Raw genomic sequence first — 22643 nt, forward strand, 5'->3', positions numbered from 1 at the left:
GAATGAAATGAAGGTGATAATGCCGGTGAAATGAGTCCTGGGTCCAGCACCGAAAGTTACCCAGTATTTGCTCGTATTTGGTTGAGGAAAAACCCCGGAAAAAACCTCAACCAGATAACTTGCCCCGACCGGGATTCGAACCCGGGCCACCTGGTTTCGCGGCCAGACGCGCTGACCGTTACTCCACGGGTGTGGACTGTTTTAAGTTGCCTGGTTGCAAAAATGAAGTCATCTTTTTTTTCCTTTTACAAGGCCTACTGATTTAATAATAACAATAATAAACATTACTCACTAATTTAAGAGGTAAACGACATGAAATTATCTAAAAATACCCATCATTTAAAAACAAAGCGAAATTAACTATATCTTTACACGAACTTTGGTTTCAGGTCTCTATCCATTCCCTGAAGATATTTATTTACACTCTGTGTATTTCAGATATTGTTTTATTTATTTTATTTTACTTCGTTGTAATCTTGCACCGTGTTAACCTCGTATCTATAGTTGTGTTATTGTTTCAAAATACTAACAAATGTGCGGATGTGCAACTCCAACAGACCCTATTATAGAAGAGAGAGACAAAAAAGAACAACAAAGATGCCGCAGAGTATTGCAATAAATAACTTGGTTACACTAGTTATGCAGTATCGGGTTTCTCACTTATAAATCAAGTTATCGTTTAAATTGTATATTATGACTGCACGATTGAACTGTGTTAGGGAAGTACTTACAAATACAGGAAGACATTCGATGTGACCTCGGTAGTCGGGGGACAGGTCATAATAATGATGATGATTATGATGGATAATAATAATAATAATAAATTACGTGTACCAGATTCCCTTAAAAGCAAGGCTTCCAGCTCTGCTCTATATGACAGTTATAACTGCATTGCTATCTGAAAGCTTGCAAAAACGTCAAGAACTTTGTGTTAGATAGCCTACCCCAATCACAGCCCATATTTAGGTGTCTGAAGATACTTAACTCTGTTTAGAAATATACCTGTATTGACTACAGATTCCTACAGTGCGAAATGAATCATCTTGTATGTTCCGTCAGAAGGCAAAATGAAGTAAGCGCCAAAACGTGAAATTTTTGTTATGGTTGATTCATATACAGTATTTTACGCTTGTTTTGATGTTGGTACTTCCGAATTGGATGGATAGTTGCGTATATTCTTCGATATATGAAGAAAGTAAGTGGCAAAGTTATGTGGAAATTTGCCAGTTGATTGCTGACAAAAGGAAGCAAGGCGCATGTATTAATTTTAGACTCATTTGGTTCATCTAGGTAAATTAAACAATACCATGTTTCAGATCACTTTGATATTGTTTAGAAAGGGGAACATTTAGAAAGTGAGAAACTTTCATCTCCCCATATCGATACTGAGATTCTGAACTTAGTTCCTTTTGGCTTCTGATGTAAGATATATTAAGTAGTTTGCATTTACTGGAAGAATTGGCTGACGTGAAATGAAATGAAATATGCATTTCATTGAGAACGATTTTACAAAACAGGGAAATCTCCCAATTGTATTTCAGAGATATTATGTGCAATGTGAACCTCGGATTTTTTGGCATGTTTAGCGTGGACTGAAACATACGTTCTTTAATGCACCTAGTTTTAGGCAATATCATCGCTGGAAAGTTTCTCGTGTTGCATACATTTAGGGACTTTTACATAAAATTGTTGCAACCTATCCTATAGGAGCCTAAAAATCCGAGGTCTAGAGTAGGCTAATAACAATACGACTTCAACATAGTGCTGCTAGGTACAGTATTTTTCTCCCGAGCTGAAAGAGTCTGTTTTTATCTGACAACGGAATGGACATTTAATTATCGAAAACCTGACAGTTCAATTGCTGGCGAATTCACTTGTCACGGGACGAGTCATTGACAGGCGATTTCTCACCGGAGCGAAATATCGAGAATCCGACTGTCGATAAACCCCAGGCTGGATCCGAAGGAGTGAAGGCGGCTTGGCTTGCGCACAGCCGCCAGACAGGTACGAGATCCCCAGCCAAGTCCATGCAAACAAGCGTGTTGCTGTATTTGTTAACAGTCCTGTAGCTACTACTTCACCTTGCGTACTGCAGTGACCTATAAAAGCAGCACGATCTTCACTTTTTTTTTTTCAAGAAAAAAAGTGTAAATTATAAATCTTAATCAGTGTTCTCTAATTTGACTCATGCGGTAGTCTTTCTGCCTACAAGTCAGGGGGGTCTGGGTTAGATATCCAGTAGAAAAGTGTAACTGTGTGTATCTTGTCCCATGTGTTTTGCATAATGGTCTTACATCACATGACTATAATGTCCCGTGACTTATGGCGATATGCATCAACCTCGATTAAAAACGTAGTAACCAAAGGTTACGAAACCACGGTTAAAATGTAATTTCTGTGAGCCATTTATAATCACCGGTTACCTGCTTACATGGTTAGCTGACACACTCTTTCACCCTAGTTCGTACATTTGTTATATTTCATATTTGTTTTATTTCTTTCATTTATATGATTTGTCTTGGAACCCACAGGCCTATATGATATTTGCCCTTCAGCCTTCATTAGTTCACACTCTGCGTTACAACCACAAATATTAGCTTTATCTCTCTCGACCTCCTCCTTTTCTGTTCACTTTAAGATGAAGGTAAAGTCAATAGTCAAAACGTTGTGAATTCCTTTATTCATCCATTTTCTCAGGGTTAATTAATTTGTTTATTAATCAATTTATGTCCTACCGGCTTGCAGAGAAAAATATTTCCCCACATTGGTTTAGTCATGGTCCTTCCGAATATGTAAACATAATAAATAAATAAAATTGTTACTTCTCGTTCTAGTCAAAGTACTCATTAAATAAATAATTTTATTAATACTTAAGTTTCGGCCACTTGCCAGCTTTTTTTTTAACTTGTTTCTATAGTAAAAAGTATTTCGCCCGTATTCAAAGATATTTCAACAATAATTATGCGGCTAACTTGCGCCTGATGGATTGTAATTTGGCTCTGTCTGCAAAAGACAGAAGACCACTGGCATAGAACAAAAATCATGATAAGACGCGTACTGTTGAGAGATCTGATTATCGTGGATGAATTCTACTGGGAGTGTTTCAGCCCTCACCTTAAAAAGTCGTATGTACTTCACAGGTGATTAAGCACAAAATCACTTGATCGCGAAGAAACCATAAAAGCCTTGTATCTTGACAAAGGCACGCAGACCTATTGCTCGGTGACCTCTACCCCAAGTTAACGATCTTGCTAGTTTTGGCAAACCGACATTTTACAGCGTCAGTAAAAATTGTGGTTTTGTGTTCTTTCCCAAAACGCTACAAGCCCACGTCGTTGTTTGGTGAGCTGCAATGATTTCGGCAACGTAAATTCAACGCCCCGTTAAAAGAATAACATCCAGGATGCAGGAATAACATGTCACACGGAGCCAAATGTTTACCGCCAATTACAAAAACAAAGAAAAGTCCTCGAATGGAGTCAAATGCTTTAATTTTGTAAATACTTTTTGTTGCAGAATTTAGTTTTCCTTTAGCTGTTTTCATTTAACAATTTTAAAAACTGTTATTTTAATAAAATTGAGATCTACTTCAATAGAATTACAATAAATACTCTATTTAAATTTCAATAAACCTCATCCATTGACGACTATTAACTTATCATATTGTCTTTTTTACATATGAAATATGTTGTGCTCTAAGTGAAGCGCTTCACAATGGTCCTCTGAGCACAAAGAACATGTGGTGTCCTTTAATAAAACACTGCACAAAACATGCAGGTTTCTTCACTTAAGCACATGTGACTTCTCTGCACAAAACATGCGTTGTCCTTCACTTAAGAACTTTACATCTGACTTCTCTGCACAAAACATGCGTTGTCCTTCACTTAAGAACTTTACATCTGACTTCTCTGCACAAAACATGCGTTGTCCTTCACTTAAGCACTTTACAGCTGACTTCTCTACACAAAACATGCGTTGTCCTTCACTTAAGAACTTTACATCTGACTTCTCTGCACAAAACATGCGTTGTCCTTCACTTAGCACTTTACATCTGACTTCTCGGCACATAAATCATGACATGTGGTGTCTGTGTCTAAAACACTTCTCACTTGTCTTTTGAGTATGTAAAATTTCTGGTGTCCTTCATTGGTCTTACACCATAGAAAAATTATTCAGTTAAACTTGATATTGCATCCTTTATCCACTATTTCTTTCGTATATTCGTTAATTTTACTGCTTCTCAAAACCGAGACAAATTTGAGACATTCACCACTAGAGCTGAATTCAGAAATTAATATTTTTAGCACCTGCGACAAAATTAAATGTAATTCCCGCTACTTATTTTTCGAAGCAAGCCTAGAGGATGAAATCACAGTCTAATATACACAGAAACGAAGCTCAATACGTAGTAAATATGCATCCATAGATAGTTGCTAACCACTAGGATCGCTAATATCGCCTCATTACAGACAATGCGAAATAGTACTGGCACAGTCTATTGTTCCTAGCACCCTCACAACTCAAGCTTCGTGACTGTATATACTAGACTGTGATGAAATGCTGAAACCTTCGCTAGTTATATTATTTTAATGTACCGAAGTACATATGATATTTCCATGCAGATATTCTACGTCATCATACGATGAAAGAGTAATGGAACGGAGAAAAATTCTCTCCGGCGCCGGGATTTGAACTCGGGTTTTCAGCTCTACGTGCTGATGCTTTATCCACTAAGCCACACCGGATACCCACCCCGGCGTCGGACAGAATCGTCTCAGTTTAAGTTCCAACTCTTGGGTTCCCTCTAGTGGCCGCCCTCTGCACTACGTCATAGATGTCTATGAACGTAGGACTGAAGTCCACACATGTGCTGAGGTGCACTCGTTATGAGTGACTAGTTGGCCGGGATCCGACGGAATAAGCGCCGTCTTAAATCACGAAATGATATACGCATATCACTAGATGGAACCCAAGAGTTGGAACTTAAACTGAGACGATTCTGTCCGACGCCGGGGTGGGTATCCGGTGTGGCTTAGTGGATAAAGCATCAGCACGTTGAGCTGAAAACCCGGGTTCAAATCCCGGCGCCGGAGAGAATTTTTCTCCGTTCCATTACTCTTTCATCTTCGCTAGTTAGTTGAACAGTCATCAAGAAAAGAAGGTTGAAGAAGATATCAAATACAAATATTCTTAGTCTTACGTTTGATTATTATTATTATTATTATTATTATTATTATTATTATTATTATTATTTACAAGATATAATATTAAGTTGTTTTAGCGCACGGAGCTTCATGCCGCGGTGTTCATCTCTACGGGAGAAATTTACGAGATCCGTATCACACTGCAGACGCAGCAGGAAGGCTTTTATCTAGCATTGCAATTCTTATTTCCGTAAAGCATGTTTACAGAGAAATCTTCACCTGCAGTGGAGTTTTAATGCCGCTTCCTCCTGGTCATAACACGGGTTAATGGATCCTTTATTTCAGCGTGGAGCTACAGGAGAAGTAATTGAAAGTCTCGCCAGTAAGGATTACAGTGAGCGTTTTGCTCCCCTTCAGCAATATTTTTAAAAGTATACGGCTCCATTTGGTGCGCTAATGTTGTAATTTCTAACAGTGATGAAGGTTGAACAATTGATGGCGGTGTCTCATTGCACGGCTCAATTGGTCCCGTTCCAAGTGCAGCTAGTATAATCCGTCTGTGTGATTGCATCTATGTCGCACTCCAAGAAATTAATGAGGCCGCCATAGAACTAACATTTGCAACAACGCCGGGTCAGCGCGAAGCGACCAAAACAAAGTACAGATCAGGGCCGCCTGTTAGAGAAGCTAAATTTTAGGAAGAGCGGTCGGGGTACAACAGTCTCTCAAAGGCACTTTGTAAATACCTATCATTACCCCTCTCCGTTTACTTCTTTTAAAACACTGATCCAAACTTTCAGAATAATATCCCTTCCTCTGGACATTCTAGAGGAATTACATAGCACAAACTTTTCTTTTCCTGGTTTTTTCTTTCCATTTCTTCCCTTCTGTTTCTTTTTTTCTCTCTTTTCTTTTCCTTTTTCTTTCTTTCTTTCGTTCCTCTTTTTTCGTTTTCTTTATTTTCCTTTCTCCCGTCCCTTCTTTCCCTTCTTTTTCTTTCTTTCGTTTTCCTTTTTAATTTTTGCTTTCCTTTTCTTTTTTTTTTTAACCGGCTGTATTGGTGAAAGCTGATATTTGGAGTGCAGGTAACATACCCCTACGACAGCTTTAACCCTTCGGTGCAGTGTTCTCGACATTTTTTATTACCGGTATTATTTTCCTGTAGTGTCTTTGGTTCCCATATCAAATGCTGTTAACGAGAGAGAGATTTTCCTCTAAATATAACTTACAAACTTTGTGGTAACAGTTAGTGACCTTTGTGGCGGATAAGGTTGCAGTTGGGGTTTTTCTCGGGGTTCTCCCGTTTTTCCCCATATCAGGCATTTACATCATTTCGTCACCATTTCTCCATTTCGTCATCATTCCCCGACGCACGGAGGGTGCTGGCCTAGGGACGAGTGGGGTTGCCTGCTCGAACCCTGGATACGCAGCGAACCTTAGTGTAGTCAGCCGTGTGGGTTCGGAATGCGCCTAGTTTGAGGGTTAGCGCAATAGACCTTAACAGGTCGCAGTGCTGCGTCATAGTGCTCCCTCCCGTAAATTCAATTCATTAGTGGTAACAGATACATCCCGCGCCATACAGTAGTTGTGTGATCTACTATAGCGTCATGCCTCGCATCAGCGTTACAGAATGAGCGTTGGTTCATATCTTCATGGGGAATAGATTTTCTCATGAAATTCTGACCAGTTATAAGACTGGTGCGGAACCAGCGTCGTCATAAAATTTGTTTTAAAATTTATTATTATAGTGTTACGCCATTATCATTATCCTATATTTAGAAAATATCTGTTAGCAGCTACAGCTAATAGTACATTATGCAACGAGCCTATAATGATAGTAATTAAGAAGCGAGTAAGGATGTTTATGAAACGAGCGCAAGCTAGTTTCATAATTTTCATACGAGCTTCTTAATTACCATTATAGGCGAGTTTCATACGACTTTTTATGCTCGACCATATTTCTAACTTTAAATTATTCATTTTATTTGTATCTAACTAACCTTGAGCAATACCTCGTAAATTGTGAGATGTGCGCATACGCGAAAGTATTGATTTTTTCCGAGGAACAGATGTCCACATTGACGTTGATAGCCTATAAGAACCTACAGAGTAAACTAAATATTAACTTTGATATAACATTGAAATTAAGTTAGACATTGAAAAACGAGATGACAAATTGAATTTATTTGAATATTATTTGCAATTAACGCTAATTATTATAGTAACAGGAACATAACCTTCTGCGACAGTATTGGATTTCCAGCCTCCGTGACTTTTCGCTAATTCTCTTTCGATTGCATATCCGAGAATAATCGATACTTGCGGTTTTATAACGGTACAAAGCTGACTTGTCATTGGCTGAGGTTTTATAACGGTACAAAGCTGACTTGTCATTGGCTGAACACCTGTACTTTAATGAGTAGGTGTACTTTAATGACATGCATTAAAGGACTACTATCAGGTGTATAATTACTACATTTCGGCATGGTCGAGCATAAAAATATATTTCATTCACTGGTCAAAAAATTATCGTGAACTTCATGTGAATTCGTGGCTTATAATGATTTTCTACACGAAATTGCACCAATTTATTGCATTAATAATAATAATATTATTATAAAAAGTATCACTAACAGGTTATCGTATTATGCTAATGGCAATTCTTTGTTTAATACGATAATGGCAATTCTTTGTTTAACATCTTTTTCAAATTTTAAAGGTTGGCTAAGGACGTTGGCATGATTATATTGCGATTACAGAATGCTGTAATGACGGAAAGAGAACAGCGGAGGAAAATATTTACCGTATGTATTTCAAACTATGGTATATAGGGAATTAACATTGCCATAACGAATCTATGTATAAAAAAACTGTAAGTGGAATTTCATGTAGCTGGCCATGTGTAATAAATTAGTAGGCCTTGCAGAAAAGAAGACTATCTACTGATTATTGCCAACTAAAATTCTGTTTGAAGCAATTATTCTTCAAATGATGAATTATTATACTACAGAAGAAAATATTTTATTTAAGCTTATTGAACTTAAGCCTTAAGGAAGGTAAGAGACCTATTTGCTGGACACTTCTCTGGTAGAAGAGTTCCATCCTGCAGTACGATGAGACTTCTACAAACTTAAACAACAATTTTAGCCGTATTATTATTTGTGTCTTTGTGAAAAAGTAACCTAATGGCAAAAAAGTCTTTAAAATGAAATACACAATGAAATTATAATAGTAATACCAAGGTAGGCTATATTTATTTTGAATCATCTAACTTAAAACTGATAATATGTTGTCAAAGGATCGTGTATGATAAGTTGGCAATAATCAGTAGATAGTCTTCTGCAAGGCCTACTAATTTATTACACATGGCTAGCTACATAAAATTTCACTTTCAATTTTTTATACATGGATTTTTTATGACAATGTTAATTCCCTATGTACTATTGTTTGAAATACACAGGGTATTAATATTGCACTGGCCTGTAACAGCGTGCATTTAAAAAAAATTGACCTGTGAAACTTTATTTAAAGATGCTAGGTTAAATGCGTTTACTTTAATTTTCTTATTACTGCTCACATATTGCAAGGTTTAGTGTAAAAACTGGGACGTAGGGTCATGTAATGCATCAATCTCGTGACGTCCCGCACAAAGTAATACGTAATGTTGGCAGGACTGATGTTTTACGATAACAGTTAATGGTGATTAATGGTTAAACGACCTGAAGGCTAGTGTTTGCGCTGATATCTACGTCGTACACCGAATCGTTATCTAGATGACCGCCGAGAAGATCTGAATTCGTTCCCAGGTGAATGTCAAATTCTCATAGGACAAACTGGCTTCCAAAATAATAATTCTACTTCCACGCTATTCAAGAAGAAACATATTAAATGCCAAATTGCCCAATATCGAGCATGTCTGTCAATTTTGTCTTTCATTCCTTTCATCCTTCCTTTTACATAGCTATCGATCTATCCATCCATTCTTATATATAGGCATCAATAACTATTCAGATTTATAAGCTATGTTGTTCGTCTATATATCTACCTGTCATTGTGGCTATTCATCCAAACACCTCTCTACCTGTCTATTTGATAGTTCAAAGCTAGGATATATGATGTAGGTAGAAAGATGACAAGGGCTGTAAATTCTACGATTATAGCCACGTAGCGGATGTTTTCTGATGTCTAGCAGAGGAAGATACTGAGTAGACCAGGTCTGGGCGTTAATATCTCAATTGAGGTACAGCAGACTACCCCTTAACTCCCCACTCCATATTTCCCGGCAGAGACGGTTATATATATCGGACCGATACGAATAGACCCGAAGGCAAGCATTGCCGAGTGACGGATTGCATAAGGTATGCGTCATAGCTTTCTGCTCTCGCTGGTCGCCTAAAATCCACCACTGATGCACAGTCCTCTATGTGTTCATTTCTAAAGCGATGAAACGGGAAGGACATGGGCGGGGGTATCTCCTTTCCTTTTTCCTTCCCCTTTATATCCAGGGCTGAAGTAGAAGTCTAATTCTTCTGTACTTTTCTCCACTCGCAATAGTCCGAATTCACATGCTGCAGTTTAAATATTTTATTATCACATGTTATCCCGGTGATAACGAATAACATTTTTTATGTCAGCTGAAGTTACTGTAACTTCAAAACAGTGCTGTTAAGTTTGTTTTGTTCCCCGCAGCCATTATCTTTTATGAAAAAATCCGCATCATCTTACCACTTTAAAGAGTTTTGGCATACTTTTTAAGCATGCATACATACATACATACATACATACATTGCATGCATCATACATACGTACATACATCATACATACATACATACATACATACATCATACATACATACGTACATACATACGTACATACATCATACATAAATACATACATACACTACATACATACATACATACAGATAGAAAGACATGTATTACATGCATACATACACACGTACACACACTACATACATACAGATAGATATGTCTTGCGTACATCATACATAAATACATACATACACTACATACATACATATATGCATTGCATGCATCATACATAAATACATACATACAGACATACATTGCATGCATCATACATACATACATACCATACATACATACATACATTGCATGCATCATACATACATACATACCATACATACATACATTGCATGCATCATACATACATACATACATACATACATACATACATACATACATACATACATACATACATACATACATACAGATAGAAAGACATGTATTACATGCATCATACATAAATACATACGTACACTACATGCATACATACACACATACACACACTACATACATACAGATAGACATGTCTTGCGTACATCATACATAAATACATACATACACTACATACATACATACATACATACATACATACATACATATATGCATTGCATGCATCATACATAAATACATACATGCACACACTACATGCATACATACATACATGCATGCATGCATACATACATACATATAAACATACATTGCATGCATCATACATACATACATACATACATACATACATACATACATACACTACATACATACAGATAGAAAGACATGTATTACATGCATCATACATAAATACATACGTACACTACATGCATACATACACACATACATACAGCATTGTGCGTTTAACTGTATGTCTTCTGTAGCTTCACCCTACATTTATATTCCCCTCATGATTCACTCCCTCCCAACATCATGAATATTGCACTGTTGGCTTGTAGCTCGGGCTCTTTTAGTTCAGTGTCGTTCTATCCACTGCTGCCCTCAAATGATACAATGTACATAAACTTCCCAACAATTCGGATAAGGGCATGAAAACTTCCAGAGGAAAGTGGTTTGTCCTTAGTTCTTACGAACTGAATTCTCGAGTGTTCCTAAAAATACGATTCTGCACTTGAAAGGGGAATTCCAGGAGTCTCACCAGGGGCGATATCTTAGTGCTGTTATGTTGGAAGCCCTGCTGCGGCAGCGAGAGCATGGAAACCGCGTGTCAGCGCTTTCGACGAATATAAGCTTCACTGATATAAACACTCTTTTTCAACACACCCAAAAATAATGTTCCAGACCCCACACACACATACACATTAGAGGTGTGGAGTGAACGAATGGTTTTCTTCAATGTCATTTATTTTTTATCGCCTCTCCCCACCGCCACCTTACATGTTGCTTCTTCTCAGTGTTTTGCATTTCCTTCTATGCACATGGATGGATGGTGTGAAATAGTGAGTTGTTCCAAACAGAATTTTAAAGCAAACAAGTTACTCTTATTTCGGAGTAACTGTTACAGCCTGATTCAAAGTCTATTTACTGTATGTCTTAGAAGTAATATTAATAGTTATATGTATTTCCTTAAACAGTATAATGTAAAAACAGAATATATTTAGATAAAGATGAACATACATTTGATAGCAAAAACACTTACGAGTATGCAAAAAATAATAAGACTCCATATTCTATCGCATCCCTGGAAGAGAGAAACTTGAGTTCAGAGAACAATCCTCATACATTTCCCACAGATATGTGCTTATGAAGCAATATTTGCTACAATCCACACGCCCCAATTGTCCCAACGGTTCAGTGAATACGTCATAATCTATTCCTTGTGATACTCCTTTCCTATTGGTTTACGTTGACGTGCATTTGTCCATGACATAGCCATTATTATTATTATTATTATTATTGTTATTATTATTATTATTAGGCCTATTATTATACTTCCATCTTGAAATTAATAACATTTCATGGTGGTCCAGATTTTTTTTACTTCTATTTCAAGCGGTTTGCTTTTTCTGCCGTTTCCGAATTCACGAAAAGTACCAATCAAAACACTTCTCACTGTTGATTTTGCACCAACTTGTAAATTAATTTGACGTCCCTATTCTTCCTTTTTGGTCAGGTTCGAATATCGACAAAGAAGTTTAAAGTTGTCATCTTCTTTGCATAAAAATGGGGTGAGTGGTCTTTTATCTTGTGTTCCACATGGGTTGCCGCAAGGGTCGGTCTTGCACTATGCTGACCGAGTGTCTAATGAATATGGTCATACTCACGAACTGTCTATATTCTTCGTCCTGTTCGCAAGAATTGGACAGAACGGGTAAAAGAGTCTCACCATTTTTCAGATTTTGTTATCGTTATCGTGGTGGTGGTGGTGGTGGTGATGGTGGTGGTGGTGGTGGTGACAACGGTGATGATGGTGATGGCAATAACAATGTTGGTGATGGGGGTGGTGTACACCGATGGTAGTGGTGTTTTGCGATGGTGGTGGTCGATTTTTATTTTTTTTTATTGGGTTATTTTACGACGCTGTATCAACATAAGGTTATTTAGCGTCTGAATGAAATGAAGGTGATAACGCCGGTGAAATGAGTCCGGGGTCCAACACCGAAAGTTACGCAGCATTTGCTCATTGGGTTGAGGGAAAACCCCGGAAAAAAACCTCAACCAGGTAACTTGCCCCGACCGGGATTCGAACCCGGCCACCTGGTTTCGCGGCCAGACGCGCTGACCGTTACTCCACAGGTGTGGACTGTGGTAGTGACAGGGATGACGTCTCCGCTGGTTATTGTTATTATTATTATTATTATTATTATTATTATTGCTACATTTTATTTTATTTTCTATAATTTTAAGATAGAGACTTATTCTGTACACTTTATCCTTGTACTGTAAGTATTCTTGTATAGGTCTGTAAGTTTCTTTATGATGAGATTAATAGTTTATGAGTTACTCAAAATTGAAGAAAAAAATGCGTATTTTGATGCTCTATCTCCTCTTACAAAATTTAAGTTTCATTCAAGACTTATTTTACGACATCTCTGCTATGGTTAGAAAATAACTTAGTATCTATAAAAGGAGAGAAAATTAAAGGAAATATGCAACTTCAAAATTTAAATTTGTAGTGTCCACTAAACATGTTGTTTTATTTTTCATATTCGAAAGTATTTAGCTTATCAAAAGAAATGCGACTGTTTCTCGTTAACCATAGTATATTATAGAAATGCAGTAAAAATTTCATGTTACTATCATCAAAATTTTACAGTAAGTGTCTTTACACTTTGAACATGCCGAAATGTACTGAAAAAAGTGTGAGAAAATAGCTTTTAAAGTTTACTTGAAATTAAAATTAAAAAAAAAAAACATTTAAATTTTTAATGCTTCCAAGCGCCGCTGATCACTGAAACTTACTCAACACATAAATGAGAGATTTCCGGTTCATTTTTACATACATACACACACACACACACACACACACACACAAACGAAAATGCGACCTTTTTTACTCAAAATGGTCAAAATTTCCCCAGACAGCTACATACTGGAGATGAATTATTGCAATCAGAAGTTTCCGCAGACGAGCACAACGACCCATGAACGACTGCTATCGGAAACAAATGCCTGTCGAATCCTAGTCACTGGCACGACATAGGCCGTTTACATTTTCAACGCCTCATTTAATCCAACTCCTTGTGTCAATAAGGCCGAAATGCCGTCGAGATATACATACTGAATACGCCCTTACAATCTAACGAGGTCCTCAACCGTTATTATTAACTAAACATTAGTTAACTTGCACCCGCAATTTGCTTCCCGTTGACATATAAATGACATCCCATCCCCTTCACCACCCCCTCCCCCGTCACATCCTATTAAATCCCTTCTCTACGGTAACACACGCCCTAAAATAAGCTGGTCACGTGTTAAAACCAGCTTCTATGCACCCCATCGCGACATTTATTAGTCAGAAGAGGCGAGTCGGGTTGAATGGCGACACCCCGTCATCATCATAATCATCGTAATCATCATCATCATTATCCTCCGCTGCTTATTCAGAATTTGGCCAACCGTTGTGCTTGTCCCCAACTGAACATCACCGCCCTTATTGAATGGGGTACATTAAATTAATAAATAAGAAGAAATGGGTTACACAATAGGATATTCATGTTGGCTTTTTAACCCTTGTTAATATTTAGTTCCCAACAGCCCTCTGAATTATATATAAAGACGAGAGTTACTATGAAGTTAATGTAGGGGGAGCTTTAATATCGGCTTACGTCATCTCTCATGTCCGCGAGCTGACGTAGGATTTCTAAAGTCGTTAGTTTCTTATTTGTCCTCTTCCTTGCCTTACGCTGAACGGATTACATAGTCGTACAGACGTGCTGGGTTGGCATTCGAGAGGACCGGATTCGATATTTGAGACTGAAGGCCTGAAGCAAAACAGACTGACGATATTTCCTTCCAAGCGTGTTCCTCTATAAGTAATTCTATCACGATAGTTACGCCGCTATTCGAATTTAATTAGAAAAATCCAACGCAAATTCACGATTATTCGAAGGTTACAATTTATATTCCACGGAAGGAGTGATAGTAGGAGGAAGAAGAAGAAAATGCGTACGATTTGCTGATTATGTGGAGTTGTTAGCTGAAGAGATGATAGGCGTACTAAGGAATATCCAACTGGAGCTTAATGACAAATCTGAGCAGTATGGAATGAAGATAAATGCAAACAAGACGAAGACCATGGTTATCGGAAGAAAAATAAAGAATGTAAACGTGCGAATTTTAAATGGGGCAGTGGAACAACTGGACAGCTTCAAATACTTGGGGTATACTGTAAGCAGTAACATGAACTGCTGCCAGGAAATCAAAAGGAGGATAGCAATGGCAAACGAAGCTTTTAAAATAAAAGGGAAAATCAACTACGGAAGAGACTAGTGACGTCCTTTGTATGGAGTGCAACATTATATGGGGCAGAAACATGGACATTACTACGAAATCAAAACGAATGAAAGCATTTGAAATGTGGATATGGAGAAGAATGGAGCGTGAAAATGGACAGACGGCAAAAGAAATAAGCTGTGCTAGAAAGAGTGGGTGATAAAAGAATGATGATGAAACTGACCAGGAAGAGAAAAAAGAATTGGTTGAGTCACTGTCCGAGAAGAAACTGCTTACTGAAGAATGCACTGGAAGAAATGGTGAACTGGAGAAAAGTTGGAGCAGAAGAAGATATCACAGGATAGACAACATTAAGATACATGGTTGTATGCAGGGACTAGAGGAAGGCAGGAAATAGGAAAGATTGGAGAATGCTGGGTTTGCAGTGAAGAACCTGGCTCTGGGCAGAACACTACAAATGAATGAATGTATATTCCCGACGTAAAATTGTTGATGTCCAATTTTTATTCTTTGTCATTAGAGATAGTGTAATCTGTGAATATTTCATGAGCAATGTTAGCTTACGTGTTCGTACTGGAAATGAAAAGTCGCAATATTTTCTACAACAAAGATTCTGAATCTCTTTCCATTATCTCAGACTCATTAAAACTGGCAACTTGTATTTCAATAAATTTATCGGGTTTTATTTTTACACTTATAATTTGCTTAACGTTAAATATTTGACACATGTATTATTATTATTATTATTATTATTATTATTACTATTATTATTATTATTATTATTATTATTTATTGTATTTATTGATACGAGGGCGTATTTCAATTATTGAAGTTAGAATACTGGAGATTGTTATCAATTGAATCTATTGATACAGGTACATGCAAATTTTGGTATGAAATTCTGGTTGCAAACTCATACGGATTTTAGAGCTCTCAATAACTGCATTAATGTTCACTACTGGTGAGTTCAGCATATTTTTCTCTTGGAAATGAATTGTAAGAAATATAAGAGAGGCCTAAATTAACCTCTAACTTCAGTTTTTCATAATATCAAATCTCTCATTTCTTTTGAACTAATCCTTTCATTATCCTTTTAATTAAAAAAATACCGGATATTAAGAAGAATTTGAGTTTTAAATTCTGTTAATTACCAAGTTATTGCGGATTCAAATGATAATAAAATGTTGGTTTATGTGGACAACAAATAGCAAAATATTATGAAAGAAAAAAAAATATACTTTCATTGTGAATTACACAGAATGTAATTACGAGTCTGTGTTCATTTGTTTCATTGTGTAAACTAATAACCAATGCATTAAGCCTACTGTATTAATAAATAAAGTTTTATTGCACATCATTAAATATTAGCGACTGTTTTTGTCACAATCTCATTTCATACATAAACGAAATGCAACTGTCACATGGATTTTGTGGAGTCCAAAGGATGGATATATTAAACTGATTTGTTTTGTTCACTCAGTCCACATTTTAATTAGATTTACCGAACTCAAAATTATCCTTGTGGATGCGAGCAGTGATTTTATTCCATCCAATAATAATAAGAATAATAATAATAATAACAATAATAATAATTTATAATAATTAATAATTTTAACTTTTCAACCTGCAACATGTTTTCAGTAATAAGCAAACACGATATAATTGTGGTGGTGTTACATGGAAATAATTAGAAATAGAGCTGACAAATCTTATTTCCACAGATTTTGGAAAAACTTCCGTTTTGTTAGGATGTATTATTTAAAAGTAATAAACAAATAAACAGTTAAGGGTGTTATGGAATAAGGTGCTTAGTAAAATATTTGAGGCTAAGAGAGATGAAGTTACAGGAGAATGGAGAAAGTTACACAACGCAGAACTGCACGCATTGTATTCTTCACCTGACATAATTAGGAACATTAAATCCAGACGTTTGAGATGGGCAGGGCATGTAGCCGGTATGGGTGAATCCAGAAATGCTTATAGAGTGTTAGTTGGAAGACCTGAGGGAAAAAGACCTTTGGGCAGGCCGTGTCGTAGATGGGAGGATAATATTAAAATGAATTTGAGGGAGGTGGCATATGACGGTAGGGTCTGGATTAACCTTGCAGGGGATAAGAACCGATGACGGGCTTATGTGAGAGCGGCAGTGAATCTCCGGGTTCTTCAAAAGTCATTTACATATAGCCTATACAGTATATGGAAATACAGTACATACATACATACATACATACATACATACATACATACATACATACATACATACATACCCCTATATACATGAAGTATTCTTCCCCAGGGCAGGTCTTTCACTGCAAACCCAGCATTCTCCAATCTTTCCTATTTTCTGCCTTCCTCTTAGTCTCCGCATACGATCCATATAATATCTTAATGTCGTCTATCGTCTGATATCTTCTTCTGCCCCGAACCATTCTCCCGTTCAACATTCCTTCCAGTGCATCCTTCAGTAGGCAGTTTCTTCTCAGTCAGTGACCTAGGTCGCTTGGATGGACTCATTACTACCGGGCTCCGCGTACTGCAGATTCCACCGTGGGCCGTCCCCGAATTTCCCTACAGCCTGTAGAATCCATTTACCTTTCCGCGTATCCCTCATCGCTGTCTCCCAATTCCGGTCCCATGAGCTACCATGAGCCCAGGAGAAAGTTCACGGTGCATTGCACTACCACCAGCAACTAATGACCACATGCCATGGGTTCCAAGTTCTGTGGCGGCTCACACCGACTCTGTATCGGAGAGAACCCGAAATATGGGAAAGAAGCGGAGATGATGATGAAAGATGGAAAGTGTAATTGAAGAGTGTGATCCCAATACGCGTTCAGTCCATTTTTTTTAAGGAGTAAGATATTTTTTATCCATAGGTCTACGGACTGAGCAAGTTTTCAAGTGACATGCACAATAACGCAAACTTTTAGACAAGGATTGGCGTTGGTTTGGAAGGAAAGAAATTTAAAACATGACATCTACAAAAAAAATATATATATTGAAGAGTACAAGGGAAAAACTTGATAAGTCACATTTTATTGTTTTTATAGAAGAGCAAGTTTGAAGTTTCAGGACCCATTATATCCTAATGTCTTTGGACCATCATTCTTCAAATTAATTTGGACTAATGATGTTGTTATTCTGTACAGTGAAACTACACAAATCTACACTACCTGAGCTATTACATGGCATCTAAAACAGACAATCCATAATTTTGGACTTATCATGTTCTTCATATGTGTAAATCATAAAAATGACCAAATGGACTGAGCGAGTTTTGAGATCATACTCTTCAATTATGATGGCGAAATGATTCCGAGGTCTAACGGCGAAAGTTACCCAGCAATTCTGCTTTAATTGGTTGAGAGAAAACCTCGAAAGAAAAAAAACGGAATTTTTCCCAACCAGGATTTGAACCGGGACCCGTTCGTTTCACGGTCAGACATGCTAACCGTTACTCCACAGCGGTGGACGAACACTGTGTGTAAGTTAGTATAAAACTATTTTTACAGTATACAGTGTACTTTTATATGCTTCTTACAAACAATAACTGGTATTGCTCGCTTAGCAATAACAGCGCAGACTGACCACGGATTGAGTCACACCTATTGAGCGGTTTACATTTTATGTCATGTCCGTCTCCACAAAATACACCGCGTACTACCATTTGCTTCGGTGGTTTAATAATGGACTAATGGAATTAATGTGTTTGTGTTGGTTGCAGTGGGTTGAGGAGAGCTTCACCAACTTCGAGAAGGGCATCAACTGGCGCTCGTATGTGGTGTGCGACGTGGCGTACAACAACGTCAACAACTGGCTGTGGACGCCGTTCGTGGAGCGAGGCATCGCCAACCGTATTTACATTGAGATCAAGTTCACGATCCGCGACTGCTCGCTGTTCCCGGGCAACGCGCTGTCCTGCAAGGAGACCTTCAGCCTGCTTTACTACGAGTTCGACGCCGCCACCCGCGAGCCCCCGCCCTGGGAGCCCGAGAGCTACAAGCTTATCGGTGAGGACCTACTTTCTTAATCTCCACTGCTCGTCCGATAGTCAGATTATATCCAATACTAATCTACAGTTCAGGCGGTTATTGATGGTATCGGATACAAGGGAAGATCATTCATAATATTATATGAGTTTCAAACTGGAGCTAGGCAATACGATTCTTTTTCAGGAGTCGAATCCAACGATTCAATCAGACATTATGAATAGTTTGTAACAATTCGTACTTGGTTCGTTCATTCTAGTCTGTGATTTCAAGTATTCCTTTAAATTGTAAACGAACTACTGTTATTGCAAGTTATCTTGAACCTTACATCCCGTAAGTTTGTCTTTCGTACTGCTCGGTACGGCATGTACTCATCAACGTAACGGCACGACAAGGATGCCCCTCCCTCGAGTAACGTGACTCTTTTCAGAAAACGTTGGTTCTTTCACTTCACGGCTCTCTACTGTAAAAGAACTTGGTTCAATACAGACATCATCGTCTCACGACACTCCGTTTTGAGAGGAGAACATGGTTTCGTAGCACGTTTTAATTAACCTGTAATGAGTAAGTATTTAAATATAATCGTGTGTACATTCCTCCTCTCTCATCCGGGCTGGGGAGCGGCAATGGCAGAGTTACTACAGCTATTTCTATACATTATATAGGTCTACATGACTTACACCTACAGCCGATATGTAGATATTTTTATAACAATATTTTACAGGCTTATTATTTGAATTTACATTAATTTACAATTATACACAATCCATATTCCTATCATTACTGCCATCATTGCTTGGTCCAGAATTAATTATTATTTCGTCAATCGCATCATCCATTCGGAATTATCTCCTTAGTTGTAGGTACTACTTTCTGAACAAGATAGAATTCTTCGATTGTATCCCGAATGACATATTGATCAATTCGTCCACTTCAACTTTACACAAGTCCTAATTCTGGAATGAAATAATATGTTTTGCAGACTATAACAAAATAATAACTTACAACAGTAATTCATTATGTCGCTCACAGTACACACACTATTGTACAGTACATAACTTTTATAGCAATGATTTCTAAACATTACATACCTATTCTTTCCCGGAGTAGTGTGAGGTTCATTCGGTTGTAATTCAGTATTATTCTTAATTCTCTTCACGGAACTAATACTTTCGCCAGAGTATTTAGCGCTCTCTCACATTCCTTATCAAGAGGTTCCAGCAAACATTTATTTTGTTTAATTTTTCCTCCTCGCAACACTTAATTATATTTGTGATCATTTCTCTTTCTCCGTTGTGGATAACAGCGTTACTTTTCCTCCGCGGTGATGTGATTTCACCATAATTACTACCCTGTGGTTGCTGCTCCATGTTAACATTACTGGTACGCAGTGAAGGAAATAGTTCTATGTTTCTTGACAAGAGATTATGATGCGGAGCATGCGCAAACAACTCAGTTGGCTCCACCCACGTTACGCGCTTCCGTCCCTCTGCCCGACTGTCCCCGCTCAGAAAGTTCAAGATAACTTGCAATGACAGTACTCACAGGAATCTTCCCTTCGCAACCAAGATAGAAGAAAAATGTTCTAAATCTTTCAAATAGATGGTAGAGTAGACCCGGTAAGAATAGAGTCCTTTTATAATGAGAGTTAACACATTGGATGATCTCTCTGGTTGGCTCAAACCAGCTTTCATGACTTGCATTAATCTACAAGTAGGCCTACGTTTTTTGCATTACATCCGTATTTAACTGCTATGCAAATTTCAGGCACGTAGGCTACTCATTATTTTTCATATGTAACTAAACAAATCCTGAATTTCATTTCCACTTATCCGTTTTTATTAACACACACCATTCACCCACAACTAAGTAATTTGGTCAGGAAGTATCTGTATTCACTGGGATCTCCGGTTCCCTCGGAAACTGAAAACTTAACCAATGAAAGACGAAACAACAAAGTGGAAATGTTTACTGTAATGGGAAACTTCAGCCTTGGAGCAATGGTCACATGTTAAAAAAACTCCATAATAATTGCTAATGTTAGGACTTCAAGAATAGATTATAATATTGTGAGTTATTGGAATAGGCCTATAATTCAGATACAATTCAGTAAGCCTATATATTATTAAATTAATAGTTCAGTACGTGTTTAAATATAAATTCAGAAATACATTCAGTTTATAACCAATTAACAAAAAAGTTTCTAATAACTATCGATACTATACTTTTGATTATAACTGTCGATAGTATTATCGCTAGTAGGAACTACAGTCGATAGTAAAATCGATACTATTGCAAGTGACTTTTCTCTGTCTCTAGCTCCGAATACGCTGCTACCTATCCTCCTGAGTCCTGAGAGTATAGTATAATATACTGGGCCTATACTTCAGACATGATGATATAAGATGTATATGCAGAGACCCGAAGTATAGTATAATAATATAATGTGCCCTAACTGCAACCTACAGAATTTTTTCAGCATTTTTCCTGATGTCAGTGAATCTTTTTGAAGTGTAGAATATTATATTGAACTTTAAAAATAAAACAACAAATGTCTCAGGAATCACGAAGCTATCAGTTCTACATTATTGTTTCTTCTGTTACTCTTCGAAGACCTTTACGGTCTCAGACTGCACTGTATTAAGGTAAGACATCATCCACGGTGTTGTAGCATTTCAGTAAATGAATGAATGAATAATAAATAAATAAACGGGGTAAATAGAAGCCACAAAAAGTACGAAAAATGCAAGGGAAATTGGGCAGGAGAGAAATTGTCTATGTGAGCACCAAGCCTATTGGCCACTTGTCTCACTCCAATGTTCGCAGTGGAGGCGCCGCAGTTCTTGCAAGGGAATGGATCCGAACCCCTGCACTGTGCAAGTGGCAGTCGAATAAACTCGCCCTCTGGATCTTTCTATATGTTCCATAGATTTCTATCTTCTGGATATTATTTCATCTTACATCCTTCTTACGCAGGCTGTATAGCCAATTTATTTAAACTAATATTTTATCACTTATTCCTTATTGAATCACTCGTCTATTTCTCCACATTTATTACTCAAGATTTGTATTTTTATTTTTTGCACGTCTACAAGCTTAATGTCGTTGATTTGTTTATGTTTCGTCATCAAAACATCATTTCCATCAAGTTGCTACCGTGAATGTATTACAAAACACAGACGAACGTGTTCAGAAACTCCGGTCAAGTTTTCTTCTTTCAATTCTTGACTTTTTTTATAGTGTTGACTGAACACGACTGAGTTTGATGTGAGGCTGTCATGATACTCTTGTACCGTGACAGTTACATAAACAAGGAACCATCATTCTGGACAGACACTTTCATTTGTGATCTTCGCCCATTTTTAAGCCAACAGTACTCAAAAGATTGCTATTATTATACATTTCAACTTCCGATAACGAATTCCAGAAACTCTATTGACATGAAAATTATGCATCTTTACAGTACGAAGTAGATGTAAATAAAACAAAAATGTGATATAATACAAGTGTTTAAAAGTGAACAATATATAACGTTAAAATAGTTTTCATCTTCAGATAACACATGAATGAATAATAGGATGCGAAACTTTTTGACTTTCCCGTTTCAAACGCTAGAGCCACTAATAGGCCTATAGAAACATATAAATTAATCTTGCTGCCACCTGTTTTGTAAGGATAACTAATTACTCCATGCATCTAGCAGCGCACAAAGTGGCGAAAAGTTTAACTATATGTATAAAACATCCCCTCTCCAATCTGAAATCATCCAATTTAAAATAAAA

At 37.3% G+C, this 22643-nt stretch overlaps 1 protein-coding gene across 6 annotated transcripts in view; it reads left to right on the plus strand.

Annotated features, from left to right (window-relative positions):
• Eph (Eph receptor tyrosine kinase) overlaps positions 1-22643 on the plus strand; it is a 1260465-nt gene that overhangs the window by 1176080 nt on the left and 61742 nt on the right. For all 6 annotated transcript variants that reach the window (XR_011336069.1, XM_069846836.1, XM_069846837.1 and 3 more), the window contains exon 5: positions 18597-18882. Coding sequence is in view for 5 of the 6 variants with exons in the window: in XM_069846836.1 (XP_069702937.1) it covers positions 18597-18882 (286 nt within the window). In the remaining variant the exon portion in view is untranslated. The remainder of the gene's footprint in view (positions 1-18596; positions 18883-22643) is intronic.

The sequence above is a fragment of the Periplaneta americana genome, chromosome 15 (genome assembly GCF_040183065.1).
Source record: "Periplaneta americana isolate PAMFEO1 chromosome 15, P.americana_PAMFEO1_priV1, whole genome shotgun sequence".
In the NCBI taxonomy this organism is placed as follows: domain Eukaryota; kingdom Metazoa; phylum Arthropoda; class Insecta; order Blattodea; family Blattidae; genus Periplaneta; species Periplaneta americana.